Raw genomic sequence first — 14,869 nt, forward strand, 5'->3', positions numbered from 1 at the left:
AACTCATGGATTTGTGTAGTTGGTTTACTGATGTTTGTACTCACAGCAAGAAAGACATGCCACACTTAAATTTTAAACTGTTTCACTACACAGATAACAGTATATTTAAGGGGCTTTTTTACAGTATCTTGCTTCTAGGATTTTAACCCTTTGTTTTCAAGATATTTTGCTTTGTGTCAACTGAAGTTAGTTTTAAATGTAACTAAAATGCACATGCAAACTGTCATCACACTTGAACATCAGAATGCTTTTGTGCAAAAACTGATTACAACTTAATTTGCTTATTTAATCATTAACTTCCTTTGAAGGTTCTAAAATTTACATTGGGGGAACCTAATTTGTACCTCTGTTTTCAACAAGGAAAATGTCCAACTTTTTAACTGCATTGATGGCTTCTCAATTTCAGTGACTCTGCTTTTGGCTTGAAATAAGCTAATAGGCTCTGTGGATCTACAAAGAAGTGGCTTTTAAAACTGGGCATGGCAATTCAGCAAAATCTTTTTTAGGAGCTTTCCCCAGTCTAAACTGCTGAGATGTGTTACAGCACCACTTACGCTTCTGGAAATAAAAGCAAATTTGGTGTAATTTTGTCTCAAAACTGTACGAACTGCTATTTTACTCAATTCTCTTTGAGTCAAGTGGGATTTTTAAGACATTTGTTAACATTTACCCCTGCTTAATCATGATCAAGATGCTTATATGACTGATTCATTCAAGCTACACCATATACACCTCGAAAGGGAGCACTTTTTACCTCAGGGTACACATCATCTCAGTTGTTCAGGTGACCATGAAGTTCTAAAAGTCTCCATTTTATTCTTCTGGACTGAACTTTATTTTCTGTTACAGATGGCAGCTTCTCTAATGCAGAGATAAATGAGGGAGGGCTAATGTAGGTGTGTCAGGAACATGTCCAACGTGGTCCTGACCATACCTAGGAGAGTTCCTTCCTTCTTTGTACAGTGTGGGCTCAGCTGTTACAGCCTTGAAAATTCCTTCTTCCCTGGGTTGATTTCTGATGCCACTTAACACCCATGTAGTGCCATCCCTTGTCCTTACTCTTTTCATTTTTTTTAGTTTCTCCTTAACTGCTGAAACCTCCAGTCAGTATTGGCCTGTGTGTATTGGAGAGCTTTTTGGGGCTGTTCTCAGTCTGTGCTCCAGCATTATCCCTGGGTTTGGGGGCTTGCTGCCTGGGCTCTATGTAGGGCAGTGACTGTTTCTCAGGGTGCTGAGCTGTCTGCTGAGAACATCTGTTGTAACAGTACATTTTACACAGTGTGAGAGGGAGCTTTTGTTGCATATTTGTTTGTGTGTTTGCAATTTAGCAAGCATCTACAGTTCTACTCTTTCCTGCTAATACCATTTTTTGGCAGCTTAAGTTACTTTTACTGATGCATTTATCACATTTAACATTTCATTTCAGTTGTTGATACTCCAACCTCTTAAGCTACAATTACCATCATTAATAGCCTAACTTAGGAGATTTTCCATCAGAACCTCATCATTGGTTCCTTTAAAATGTAGTTTTAAATACCTGTACTAATACACGTGTGATGTTTAAAAGTAAGACCACTGGGACAGGAAGTTCATTGCCTTTTTCTGTGTTCTGCTGTCTACAGAGACCCGCATTCAGACCGTGGTTTGTCATAACCATGGTTAGACTAGACAGTGTGATGTCCTGCTAAAATATGCCTTTCTCTGCCTCAGCTGCAGCTGCTTGTTGCTGGATGTCCTTTGATGGAATTTGTGGTCTGATTGGTTTTACAGTTGGGCAGAGGTTTTTGAGTTCCCACTTTACAAGGTCTTCATTTCTTCAGAGTTTTGTCTGCTTTTATAGGACCTTTAGTGGTGCTGTTGGTAAGAACAAATAAGCTTTTGCAATGCTTGGAGATAATCAGAATTACTATCAGTCATGTTAACATACCACAGTTAATGCTTCATTTTAACTCACTCGTTACTCTCACTTTAGGTCAGAGGTCCAGCTTAAAGTATTGGTATGAGAAGGAGTGGTTAAGCAATGGTCATATGCATGGCTTAGCATTTTTGGAAGAAAATTATTCCCACCAGAATGCCAAGAAGATCGTGGCCACTCACCAGCTGCTGGGGGACGTGCAGAGAGTGATCGAGGTGCTGCACGGGCTGCAGCTGAAGATGAGCATTTTGCAGTAAGCACATTTCAGTGCCTGCTGGCACTTCTCAGGGGCAGTTACATTGCAAGTAGAAAAATAGTCACAAATTCAGACTTAGGTTTGTGCTGCTTTGTGGATTTATAACGTAGTTTGAATTGCTGATGTGATCTTGGAAAAGGGCTTGGCTGCTTAAAAGCTATTGGAGCGTGTTGAGTGTCAATTGACCACGTGTATAAAAGGGTTGGGAAAGTAGAAAGAGGGAAAAAACTAATAACAGCAGCTTCTCCTGAAGCACCTAAATAGATCGAAGTAAGAAGAGGAGGATAGGTATATAACCTGTGGCAACATTCTTACAGCACTTACCTTCTCCATTCCAGTAAATTTAATTGCAGCTTCTCCATCAGGAATCAGATGTTTTTATTGGGTGTGGTGTGTTGCTCTGCTGCAGTGGGAGAGCAGATGCACCTTCAGCAACCTGCAGGGGTTCATTTCTGTGCAAAGGTCATTACAACTATAGCTGAAGAAAATAATATAATTTATATAAATCTTGATTTTATTTGTATAAAATCAAGTTTTCTACATCTTTTCCTGTTCAAAGTCATCCTTAGGTTGTGACGACTGAAAAAAATTTTTCTTAACTCAAATCCAGCAGTTTTAAATTGATTGAATTCCATCGTTATAATTTATTAGTTGATAAATTGCACAGCAGTAGCCATTTGGAAAGCAAAGCTTTTAGTGCTTTCAGGGTTCTTTAGACCTTTTCCTCTTATCTGTGGTGATGCAGGAGGTCCACTGGCAGGACTGGAAATGCTCAAACAGTGGAATAATGCTTGAAACAAGAGAGTAGCAATTTTAACATAAGGTTTTGCTTTTCCATTACGAGATCCTGTAGTCAGATCTGCAAGTAATCCCTTCCCTCTTTGGAGACTGGAACATAAATATAAGGCCACTCCTTGGGCCTTTTGTTAAAGAGTGAGACTTCAAATTCTGATTTTCTGATTGTGAATTGAGATTTATGTAGTGCTGAGGTATGGAGCACAGGACAAGTACGTGATGCTTGTTACAGGTTTTGTTCCTTTTCTCTCCCATGCTGAAGTCAGTGTAATGGCCTGGGTTAGTTAAAGGTGGGCTGCAGTCCTGTTTGGATCATCTGGTTAAAAGCTTCAGCCCCTGTTTTCTTTGTCATCACATAAATCAGAGACAATTTGAAAAATTACTGAATTAAAAGAATTATTATATATATAATATATATATATATATTGTTGATGCAGATCTACCATCTAGAGGAGAGGAGATGATTTCACAGCTGCCTGAAATTATTAGGAGAGCATTGCTCAGTGTTTCAAGGAGTTGGCAAAGGATCCAAGGTGACAGTGGCAGTGCTATGGGAGGGAGAACCTTCAGCAGGCAGGAGTTAAAAGGTTACTCAAGTATTAGTGCTGGAATTTTCATCCTTACGTAACCAGTGCATCATTTTTCAATTCTCTGTCTTCCGTAAAGTTATCCCTTGCTCTTTGCTGAGCAAAATAGTGTCTTAGGTGTAGCAGATGAGTGGGGCTAGAGCAGAACGCTTTGGTGAGTGATCCCCTGGCTCAGTTTTGCAGGCATGCCTGAGAGTGGCCAGGGAGACCCATCCCTGCTGTGCCGGCGCTGGAGGCAGAGGTGCTGTCGGGAGGTGTCTGAGCAGGTCCTTGGCAGCTGTGCTGTGCTTCCCTCTGAGAGACATGGAAGAACCTGAGCTGCTGTAGGATGGGCAAGAGAGCAGTTACTTCACAAGTGAACTGCTCATGTGTTGTTGAGTGCTTTGGTGAGCAGCTGGAAAAGCAGGATCAGCTGAATGGAATAAGTCCATCCACCTTTGCAAGGAAGCAGAGAGGGGGGCTTTGGGGCAGCCCCCCCTCTCTGTGCAGCCCAGTGCAGGTGCTGTAGGGTCAGGGTTTGCTCTACTTTGCTCTCCTTGTACTGCTGGTTTGATGCCTGACACACATGTGGAAGAACATCAGTTACAATGCTCAGTCTAAATTTTTTGTTGGTTGTATCTGTGTAACCTGATATGTGTAGTTGTCCCTTCTGCTGGAATAAATAACAGATTAGTCAATTTGAAAACAACTAAGATAAAACTTTTTATCAGAATAGGTGGAGGGGACAATGGTATGTTGTTGTACCATACCTTGCTAAAAATATCCCAGTTAAAATTAATTTCTGCTGTTCATAAAAAGCAAAATGTTCCTCAAGGGCAACATTGGTGAGAAATTGTATGTGTCTATTTGCAACTTACTTTTCAAATTTCTTCTTAATGCCAACATTTGGCCTATGTACCACATTATAGAAATGAAAATAGTGAACCTAACAGAACATTGTAGGAACATACACAGTTGAGGTCAGTGAAACTTATTTCAGAGTACTTGGGCATTTTTTAGTCATTATGATGACTTAGCATGTAGTGGTTCAAATATTCTTATTTGATTGCCTTGTGTAATAGGATGGTTTGCTCAGTCACTTTAAATGGGTGGTGTACTTTTTTTTGTTTGAACAGAAATAAAGAACATCCTGACCTAAAGCTTTGGTGTCATCCATGGAAGCACATCACAGTGGATGAAAAAATCCATACAAAACACATCATTCACTTTGAGGAAAACTGTTGCAAAGAGGAGACAGCAAGTTATAGAACTTGGAATGGGACAGTTGAGAAACCCTCAACCATTCCTTCTGTGGAGGAATCTTACATTACAAGTGAACACTGTTACCAGAAACCTCGGGCCTACTACCCTGCCATAGAGCAGAGGCTGGTTGTGGAAACAAGAGGTTCAGCCATGGATGATGGAGTAAATAGAATAAGGGAAAATGGAGATGATACCCTGTCAGAGAGATTTGGCTGGAATCTGGACCAAGAAATATGCAAGATGGAAAATGAATCCAAACACAATTACTCCAAGGTATTTGTATTAAAATAGACCTCTCTGCAAAGAGCATGTGTTTGCCTGGCAAAGAGCAAACCTCTACCTTTTTTAATAGTATTTGGTTTGTATTACGTTTTTTTTTGTGCTGTTAAAGTTAAGTTGCCAGTAAGAGTTAAAATGATAGATGTGATCAATTCCTTCATTTCATATTATAATTAAAAAAACTAGGTTGACTTCTGGACCTCAAGTCACTCGAAAGGTATGGACCATGCATTGTGGTCCACTGGCAGTTCATTGCTGCTTCCTTTTGTGTGTTAAATATAGAAATAAACACTAGGGTGCTTCTGTTAGTGGCAATTCATGTGAAATGTGGGCTGAGGAATGTTAGAAGTGCTCTGGGAAATGGATGGACCCCCCTCTGCTCTGGAGCCAGGCTGGGAGAGCTGGAGAAGAGAAGGCTCCAGGAGAGCTGGAGAGGGACTTGGGACAAGGGATGGAGGGACAGGACAAGGGGGAATGGCTTCCCAGTGCCAGAGGGCAGGGTGAGATGGGATATTGGGAAGGAATCCTTCCCTATGGGGATGGGGAGGCCCTGGCACGGGTTGCCCAGAGAATCTGTGGCTGCCCCATCCCTGGAAGTGTCCAAGGCCAGGTTGGACGGGGCTTGGAGCAACCTGGGACAGTGGAAAGTGTCCCTGCAGAGGGGTTGGACTGGATGACCTTTAAAGACCTCTTCCAACCCAAACTATTGTACAATTTTATGATTCTGTGAAATACTGAGCTCCCTTTTTTTAGGTTAAAGGTGTGGTGAACTTTTATTTCATGCATATGTAAGCTGAAACTTGTTATTTTTGAATTCTTTACCAATCAAGATTGTGTTATGTTTCCCACTGAAGAAAATATTTTATTTCTTCAGTCTAAAAGAACCATTTTCTACATCTTGTCCTATTTCAGCAGAAGGATGAAAAAAGTAGACAAGTAGAATCAACACTGTTGATGGTGTGGTCACGTTTTGTAAAGGGTGGTAATGCTTGAGATGCTTCAGTGAAAGTTTTAGTAGAATTGAGAATAGATTCCTTAAGGAAAAGTCTCTTCTCGCTGCAGAATTGTTTGCTCTTTAGCTGATGGCTGGCAGGTGAAAAACGGCCTCAGCGTTCCCTGGGATGCACAGATTCAGTGCAGAACCTTCCAGATGGAGGGTGGCAGGGACATAACTACCCATGTGTGTTACCTCCAGCACATCAGATGCTTGTGAAGTGCAGAGAATAGTTCTTAGCAGAATACCTATAAAAGTATGTCTGTATTTAGATCCTCTTGCCCAAACCAGGTTAACAGCACTGTCTGGTCTGTGTCTCTCCCCGCTGGCCCGAGATGAGCGGAGCGCTCAGCGCGGGGGCCTGGCAAGCCCAGGCAGTTTGGCTCCCCAGTTCTCTTCACTGTAGCAGATCCTCATGTGTGCATCTCTGCCAGGTGAGAGAGGCCGTGTCGAAGAAAGTCTCTCCAGAGGAAGCGATTGAAATGAAACTCATGGAGAAAGGCAAGGAAGGAGTTGTGAACTCGCAGCTGCAGTGGCAGCTCAATCTTCTAGCCCACGTGGAATCTCTGCAAGATGAAGTCATACACAGAATGGATTTCATTGAGAAGGAGCTAGATGGTAAGTAGTATTTAAAAGAATATTTAGCTGAGCTACCTGTTCAAAACATGTTAACCAGAATTTTACTTCTGCAGACCTACAAAGAGATAGGTGTTTCTTTATCACATTTCCTATAGAAAATAGATACGCTGCTGATGTGGGGGGTGGATTTTCAAACAGAGCAGAATTTCACAGAACAAGTTCTAGTTAGGTCATCTCTAAATAGCTGCATCAGATGTCTTTTTGCTTTCAGGTTTTTGTCATTTTCCAAAACTCTTCTGTGTATCTGCACTTCCCTGTTCCTCAGGGCCTTGCTGGCTGTGTCAGCCCATTCCGGGTGGCTTCTTCGGGCCACAAGGCTCTTATCCTTTCCTGTCTCTTCCAAATTCTTCACTTAAGGGTCTTTTGAGATTTGTTTTCCTAGTAGTGGAAGACTTCCAAACCCTTTGTGTTAAACCCTTTGTGTTGGATTAAATGATCCAGGATAGTTCTTTCTCTTTACATTGTTGAGTCTCATGGTTGGTTGTGTAGTGGTTACAACAGCAGCTTTTCTTTCAGGGGTGTTGGGAATACAATCTTTGCCCAAGTAAGAGCCCTCCCTTTGTAAGTAAGGTACTGAAAAGCTGAACAACTGAAGGGATATTTCAGGTAGTGAAGATCAGTCAGGCCTGTAATCAATGCCTGTTTCATAAATGAAGCAACTCTGGGTCCCAAAAGTTGGACTCTTTTATGTGCTGCTGAGCAGGGGGCTGTGCAAGGGATTTCTGCTCTGAGCAGGCATCTCCTCACTGCCAGGCTGGGCAATGCCCACCAGTTCTGCAGCAGGTCCTGCCCCTGGGCTGAACTCACCTGTTGGTCTGGGCAGTGGTGGTGGCTGCTCTTGGCAGAGCTTTTTTTTCTGTCTTCAGGGTTTCAGTCTCCATCTGGTGTCAACATCCCATGAACTCATCACAGTTCGACCTGACCACCTTCCTAGTTGGCCTGTTACGTTGTCACCTGAGTTGTCTTCTGCTCAGTGGGATTTCTGGTTCTTGTTTCCCACTGAGAAGCTTTAGAGCAGGAGTTCATTTTCCTTTTACCCCCATTTGTGTTACCCAGTTCTATGTGTCTTGACCAGTTGTGTTCTGTACTGATAACAGATTTCTTTCATTACCACAGTCCCATCCTTTCAGGATCTTCAGTGGTATCTAATGGTGATCCTAAAGGTACCCTGATGGTATAAACTGCCTGTACCTCAGTGTCCTTGCTCTGGAATTGACACAGATCAGCGGATGTTTAGCACCAGATTTCACAGTATCTGGTCCTGAGTTTTCCTTTCCTGCTTTTTCCTAGGAGCATCAGCTTCCCTCCCACCCCCATGTGAATTATTTTGTCATGTATCAAAAGTTAATTGGTGTGAGGGGCCTGTTTTTCTGATTTCTCAAATAACCAAATGTGAAAAACATTGCCCACTGCTCTCTCGAGATTTACAAAAGATTAAAGAACTCCTGTTTTGTGACTTCAGATGAGCTGTTTGCTGAGAACTGCAGTAGTGACAGTTGTGGTTTTCTTTGCAGTTTTGGAGAGTTGGCTGGATTACACAGGAGAGCTGGAACCCCCCGAACCACTGGCTCGACTGCCCCAGCTCAAACACTGTATAAAGCAGCTGATAACGGACCTGGGCAAAGTGCAGCAGATCGCCCTGTGCTGCTCCACGTGAGGCTGGGCAGGGGCACTGCCACTGGGCACGAAGCTGGAGCAGCTCTGGATCTGTACATCACGTTGGCATGCTGGTTGCATGGGATGCAGATTGACTTCGGGGACTTGTGCAGAAGTGTTGTTCAAAGAACAGCTAAAAGGTTATTTTGGGTTTATTAGGCAATTACAACGCTGTGGAAGAGGCCATACCCTTTTCTCCAGAGGTTGGATGTCGGTTGATAAATTATACTTAAATTTTCACTCCTTAAAAGTTGCTCACTGAAACGGTAGACATGTTCATCATTAAATTGACTAAAAATTGTGCCACTGAAGAACAGAGTTCCAAGAGCCAAAAATGTTTGGTTGACAGAGGTTGTAAATAACTTTGCATAGTTTAAGTGACTCGTGTCATGTTTTATTCCTTCTGGTTTATGCATACTAGCACTCAGTATTTAATCATTAGGAAATGTTATAACAGTTTCAGACTTAGTAAGTATGAATGTCCAGCTCTTAACTATAAAGTGTTATGTGGAGGTTTGCAAGTAACGGTGGTCTGACCCCCACTTCTGTTACAGTAAATAATGTAGCAGGAGGTCACAGGTGGATTGCACTTATTTTCAGAATAAATGATTGTTTTCCATATTTATCCTGTCACTGTCACATGACTTGGTACTGGGGAAGCCCATGAACGTGGTGTTTATGTGCATTCTTGAGCTCTTTGCTCCGGCCATCCTGTGCTCCTGCAGCAGGACGGAATGTGCCGGGAAAGGCCCGGAGCTGCGCTCCCAGCTCACTCTGCAGCATGGTCTGTCATGGATGTGATGTATTTTCTACCCATTTGTTAATAATTGCCATTCCAGTTATATTTGGAAATGTAGACTTTTTGCAATACTCTGGATGTGTTTGTTGTAAAGACTCGCTATGAATGTGTGGTTTGGGGAATCAGTTTATTTTATATTGGTGTAAATAAAGCCTCAAGATCTATGCATGAGGTGCTGTCCTCGCAGACAGCGAGTGGGTTATTATCTTAGATGATCTGTGTTCACAAAATCCCTTTTTATACCTTAAGTTTTAATTTTCTGGTTTGTACTTTGTGAGAGCAAGGTGACAATGCTGCTGATGTTCAGTCATGTTATACAGTCTTTGGAAAGTCGTGAGTATTTGAGACGTTCAAAATCTTTCAGCTGCAAATCACCGCTCCTGAAATAATGGCTGTGACTTTAGTTTTCCTTCCCAAACGTTGCTGAGTTCAGTTTCCTGTGGAACGTAGTAAACTGGTTTTGCAGTGAGAAGGTGTCCTTAAAAAGCTGGATTTGTTACCTTGATTTTATTGTGTGCAATGGTACTACCAAAGGGTAACATTCAGGCACAGTTTTAATGGAAAGGCCCATACCTGTACAAATCATTAATTTGGAATATAGATCTGTAATATGTGTATTCTGCAAAGAATAATGTAAACTTGAAATATCCAATATTGTTGTAGGAGTTACAGTATCTACACAGTCAATATTTTATTTCCTTCAGAAGACAAAATAATTAGGCTGCTCTAGGTAGTAACTAAGGCTTTTGTGCCAAGATTCAGTTCAGGGAATAATTTGTCTCAGTTTTATAGTACTAGTTGGTATATAGTGAATACAACATATGTACAGCAGAAAAATAAACTTACTTTTCTGTAGCACAGTTGGAATAAAGCTTACATGGTATTTAAGGATCACTTGGCTCTCTGAGGATGAGACCATTACACCGTGGCTCGTTCCTGTCAGACCCCCTGAGTTCACCTGTAGCTCTAGAGCAGGTCACAGTGACCAGACCAGCAGAGCAGCATCCGAGCAGCCCCCCCAGCCAGGAGGGAATGTTTGGGGTGGGATGGAGCAGACAGGAGCTCCCTGGGTGCTGGCTGTGATCAGCACTCCTGCCACCCTTGCAGGACATGGCTCAGCTGTGCTCCCAGGCCCTGGCAGGCTTCTTGCTCCAGGGGGGAACAACTTCTCAAGCAATGGCTTCTGTTTGCTCACTGTATGTTTTTACTTGTCAGTTAATTTTTGCTCAGGGCAGTACTGGAGGTTTGGAGGAAAAGGTGGTTCCCATGGGTAGATCACATGGCAGATCCTGGAGACTTGTTTCCCTTCAGTAGTGCTGGGGAAGCCCTTACAGATAAAGACTGAAAATATTTATTTAAAATAGAGTAGCACTTCTCCTGATCAGGAAAGATTCTTCATTTGTGCTCTGCCTGGGTTCGTTTCTGTCCCTGTTTTTGCAAGTTTCCACATTGTTGTTATTAACCTGAACCAACTGTTCAGGCTGACAGGTCACTTTTTTGTTTCTTTAAATCACTGGTAAGTGAATGCAACGTGGAGCCTTGATGAACTGAGCAAACATTGCACTGTGGGTACATATGCGTGTTTGTCTTTGTTGATGCACTATTAGAACCGAGGGGCTGTACATAGAATTTTGCTTTGGAGCAATATTTGCAAAACTTGAAAACTTCTGTATCTTGGTGTTTGGAATAAATAAATAGGTTTTTGTTGGATAAGTCTTAGTAAAGTCTTTGTTTCAATTAATGATTGCTCAATAAAATAACTTTGGACTTTTTTGCTTGACATCGCATTGAAATGCAGGTATTGTAGTTTGTCAGGTATATAGAACTTAACTGTTCCTGAAGTCTGGAAATTATTGTTTTCCAGATTTTTGTCATATAAATCTGGAAATAGGCAGACTGTTATGTACTGGGTTTTGTTCAGTATTGTTTAATGAGGAGCTTGTACATTTTATTCCCAAATCCTGATATATGTAATGGATTAGTGCTCGATACGTGTGATCTGACCCTCGTCTTTGTTCCATTTGGATGAGCAGCCTGGCGGGGCAGAGGCAGTGCAGGACTAGGGATGGGCTGAAGGAAGGAGCTCAATGCATTTGAACAATCCATACAGAGAAAACACGTGGGCATGGGAAGGGGAGGAAGCTGGTGAGTGCTGGAGGAGCAGTGTACCTGGCACAGGCTGCCTGAAGGCAGTGCAGGCATTGGTGTACCTTCAGGTGCATTTCTGGTTCAGTCTCTTCCCCTGTTTCCCCAGCAGGAGAGCAAGTGTATTCCCTGCTCCTAACAAACTTTCCTTTCTAATTTCTTTCTCAAAAAAAAGCCACTATTGTAAAACTGGATTTCAAGGCTGGAGGGCACATGGCTGCTGGAGCCTGGTTTGTGAGCCACTGGTGGCAGATCCCGGCGTGTCTCATGGCTCGTGCAGGTCTTTGCTGATCACTTACATGTCAAAATTGGGGTTTGAAGTTGCAGTCTGAATTTGACATAATTCAGTGTGCCATGGCTTGCCATGTTTTCAGGAAAGTGTGCCCTGGGATTTATTTCCTTGCCTGGTCTGAAGGCTCCTGCAGATGCTGACTCTGGCAGCAGAGCCTCAGTCAGCTGTCAGCCTGCCTGTGGTAGAGTCACCTTGAAGCTGCTCAGCCGAAGAGATCAGACACAGCCATGTTACTGTTCTCACTGTTAATTGCCCAGAAGAGGATCTGTGATTGCAGGATCTGGTGTTGATCAGGGTGCAGCCCATGGCTGGTGTTGGTGCTCGTTGTGCTGGCAGTGCCGCAGCCCTGCTGGCCCTGGTGCTGCATCTGACTGCAGGAGTGCTCGTGCCCGGGGCTGCCTCTGCTTCCTCGGCAGAGTTCTTGAGCACTGCAGGCCACTGCAGTGGTTCAGCAGAGTGTTTCATATCTGTGTGCTTAATCCTTCAGGGTGCACAGCAGCTCTTGTGAAGGAACTAGGTACAGCTCTTGTTCTGGGTAAAACCTGCCACAGGTACCCAGAACAAGGTCCTGTTTGAACAGACAAGGTAACAGTAAATACCACATTTTCTTTCCTGGTAGAGCAGAGATGCAGATAGAAAAACTGAGAGCAAACCAGCGAAACTGGGATTCATCCTGTCCTGCAGCGTGTTGCTGCTGGTGGTATTTGTGTGCCGTCAGGTTTTTGGACAGGAGGGGCTGGATGGGGCCATGGATCCTTGGAATGCTCCACACTTGGGCCTGAGGCCCTGCATGGCCCCGTTTCCCATCGAGGGGGGGGAAATGTGAGCTGCACTGGGCTCAGGAATAGGAGCTGTGTGTACCTCCTGGGCTTTCAGACTGGTGGCTTTAAGTCCTAGAGCTTGAGTACGGACATGGCAAAGGACACTAGGGAAGGACCTGCTCCTGAAGGGATGGTTTCTGTGCCCTCTTGTGTCTGTTGGGGTGAGGGTTGGCTGGATGCTGCCCTGAGCCTGGGCTCCAGGCACAGCTGTGTCCTTTGCACAGAGGCTCAGAGCTGATGGAGACACTGCCTGCTTTGCAGCTCCTCTTAATCCCTTCAGAAGTCCCTTTGATCCCAGCAAATGCTGGGCAGGTGCTCCAGGGAAAGATGCTCAGTTTGGTTTGAGGGGGATGAAGGGCAGTGCATAGTCTTGTCTGGCTGGGTCGCACATCTGGGTGTCAGTAGGTACTTGTCACTTCAGAGGGGGGTGGTGACAGGGCTCTGGGGAAGGTCATGCTGCCCACAGTGTGGCTCACGTGGCCACAGCTCTCCAGGCCTCCAGCTGTGGCTCCTCCCCTGCCCTGGCACTCGTGGGTCTTGTCAGGGCTTGTTGAGTCCCTTCAGAGCCCTCGGTGTCCCTGTCCTGCACTGCCTGGGACAGGAGCCCCGTGGCCCCCCTCCCTGGCTGAGTGAGCACTGCTGCTCCTGGGAGCTGTTGGACCCACTCTGCTTCTGTCACCTGCTGAAACCTGCCTTGTGCCCACGGGGTTCAGAGGCTGCGGTGTTCAGCCCTGGGAGGCAGGGAATGGGGCTGGGCCATTTCCCAGCATGAGTGGCACGTGCCCAGAACAAGGAGCTCTCAGGACAGGGAAGGTGGTCTCAGAGGCTGCTGGTGATGTGGCAGGATTTGAACAGCCTTTCCAACCACATCTGTCCCATATTACCTGGCTCCAGGTTAAAAATAACAGGAGCAGCAGCCTCTTGATTGTGGCAGTAGAACCACCCATGTGTGTAAATGCATCCAGCAACCTGGGTGCACATGGTGGAGGAAGGAGACCAGGACCTTCCTCACTTCACACGTGGGTCTATGGCAAAAGTAAAGGATGCAGAAACCCTCTTGAGTTGCCTCAGGGGCCCCAAGGGTGACAGCAGGAGCAAGGCCAAGGCTGAGGGGCAAACCCCAGCTTCTGTCCTGTGCTGAAGCCACCTGGGCTGAAGGTTGGGGCTGAGCAGGTCTGTAAAGCTCTAGGCAGAGAAGGAAATGAGAAAGTGATGGTGGGTTGCAAGAGTGAGCTCATCAGACAGGAACAGGAGGAGGGGACTGGAGCATGTCCAAGCCTGGGGGAAGGGGGGTCCTGCTGTACTGGCCTTGGGGTGCAGAGGGGGGAGGAAGAGAGAGGGGATAGCGCGGAGCAGTGAACCCTGTGGCCACAGAGGAACCCCTGCTTTGCTGATAAGGGCGTGTTGAAAGTGGAGGCTCAGGAGTGTGGCTGCTCTGAGGTGTTTCTGCTGCTGCCCAGGCCCCTCAGCCCCATGGGGTAGCTGAGATCAGGGTTGTACATGAGGGTTGTTTGCATTCTGCTTTTCTGAATCTACTCCTGGCACAGACCTGTTTCTTCCCCCATCATTCCTAGAACAGCAGTTGTGACAGTAAATTACACTTTTAAACCTCTTAGGTTCATAAATTTGCCCGAAGAGAGGGCCAGCCCTGACCTGTGGCTGCTCACCCCAGCTGGGGGCAGGAGCAAAGAAACAACCCCAGGGGCAGGTCACAAAGTGTTCACCAACTCTCAGCTGTGAAGGAGATGCCTTTTAATTGAGACACTACAGATGATTATTGCTGCATTTCCAGCAGGATCCTGTTTTATGGGACTTACAATCCATCTGTTAAAAGGTTTAAAAATCAGCTGCTTTGAGCACAGTCAGAGGCTTGTTTCCCCCGGCTTCTGGTCCCAGCAAGCAGATCAGTGAGTTGGGGGGGGTGAGAGCATGAGGGTCTGTGGCTGCTGCTCACAGGCCCTTCCTGCACAGGCACCCACACCCAAAAATGTTTGAGCGTGAACTTGGGGGGTCTGATGGGCTTGGGCTGTTTTTCCACGTGGGCCAGGATTTAGCCTTTTGGGCGTTTACATCCTCTCTGCTGCTGTGGCAGCGCAGACGCCAGGAGCGTCCTGTTGCAGCCTGTGGGGCAGGCAGGGCTCCTTCTCTGTGCAGCCTCTGCCGCCTCCTCCTCCTCCCAGGGGCTCTGGGTGCTCAAACATCCCATCCCAGAGTGCCCAGCCCGGGGGAGGATGGGCCCTCGGGCAGCCCCTTCCTCCTGCACCGGTGCCTGGCCCCACCTTGGTGTGGGCTGTCCGGGCCCAGTTTCCCCAGCACCGAGGAGCTGGGGATTGTGGCTGGAAGCAGGTGAAGGCTGAGCTGGGGGATGGGTGTCCAGCACAGGCTGTGGCCAGCTGGGGCCTGTCCTCAGCTGTTCTTTGCCCCGTTCCCTGCGGGGTCTGGCTCAGGG

General features: G+C 45.5%; 2 protein-coding genes across 6 annotated transcripts in view; one reads left to right on the forward strand and one right to left on the reverse strand.

The window, feature by feature from the left end:
• The window catches only part of PHF20 (PHD finger protein 20), a 65,277-nt gene extending 54,335 nt beyond the window's left edge, over positions 1–10,942 (forward strand). For all 5 annotated transcript variants that reach the window (XM_018086513.3, XM_018086510.3, XM_018086511.3 and 2 more), the window contains 4 exons: positions 1,973–2,168; positions 4,669–5,068; positions 6,503–6,686; positions 8,222–10,942. In XM_018086513.3, the coding sequence (XP_017942002.2) occupies positions 1,973–2,168; positions 4,669–5,068; positions 6,503–6,686; positions 8,222–8,364 (923 nt within the window). In that variant the 3' untranslated portion in view covers positions 8,365–10,942. The remainder of the gene's footprint in view (positions 1–1,972; positions 2,169–4,668; positions 5,069–6,502; positions 6,687–8,221) is intronic.
• Positions 10,943–12,074: 1,132 nt separating this feature from the next.
• Positions 12,075–14,869, reverse strand: part of SLA2 (Src like adaptor 2) — a 4,900-nt gene continuing 2,105 nt past the window's right edge. Inside the window, exon 5 of the mRNA XM_029965293.1 lies at positions 12,075–12,211. Coding sequence (XP_029821153.1) covers positions 12,075–12,211 — 137 coding nt within the window. The remainder of the gene's footprint in view (positions 12,212–14,869) is intronic.

The sequence above is a fragment of the Manacus vitellinus genome, unplaced genomic scaffold (assembly GCF_001715985.3).
Source record: "Manacus vitellinus isolate BGI_N305 unplaced genomic scaffold, ASM171598v3 scaffold_97_pilon, whole genome shotgun sequence".
In the NCBI taxonomy this organism is placed as follows: Eukaryota; Metazoa; Chordata; class Aves; order Passeriformes; family Pipridae; genus Manacus; species Manacus vitellinus.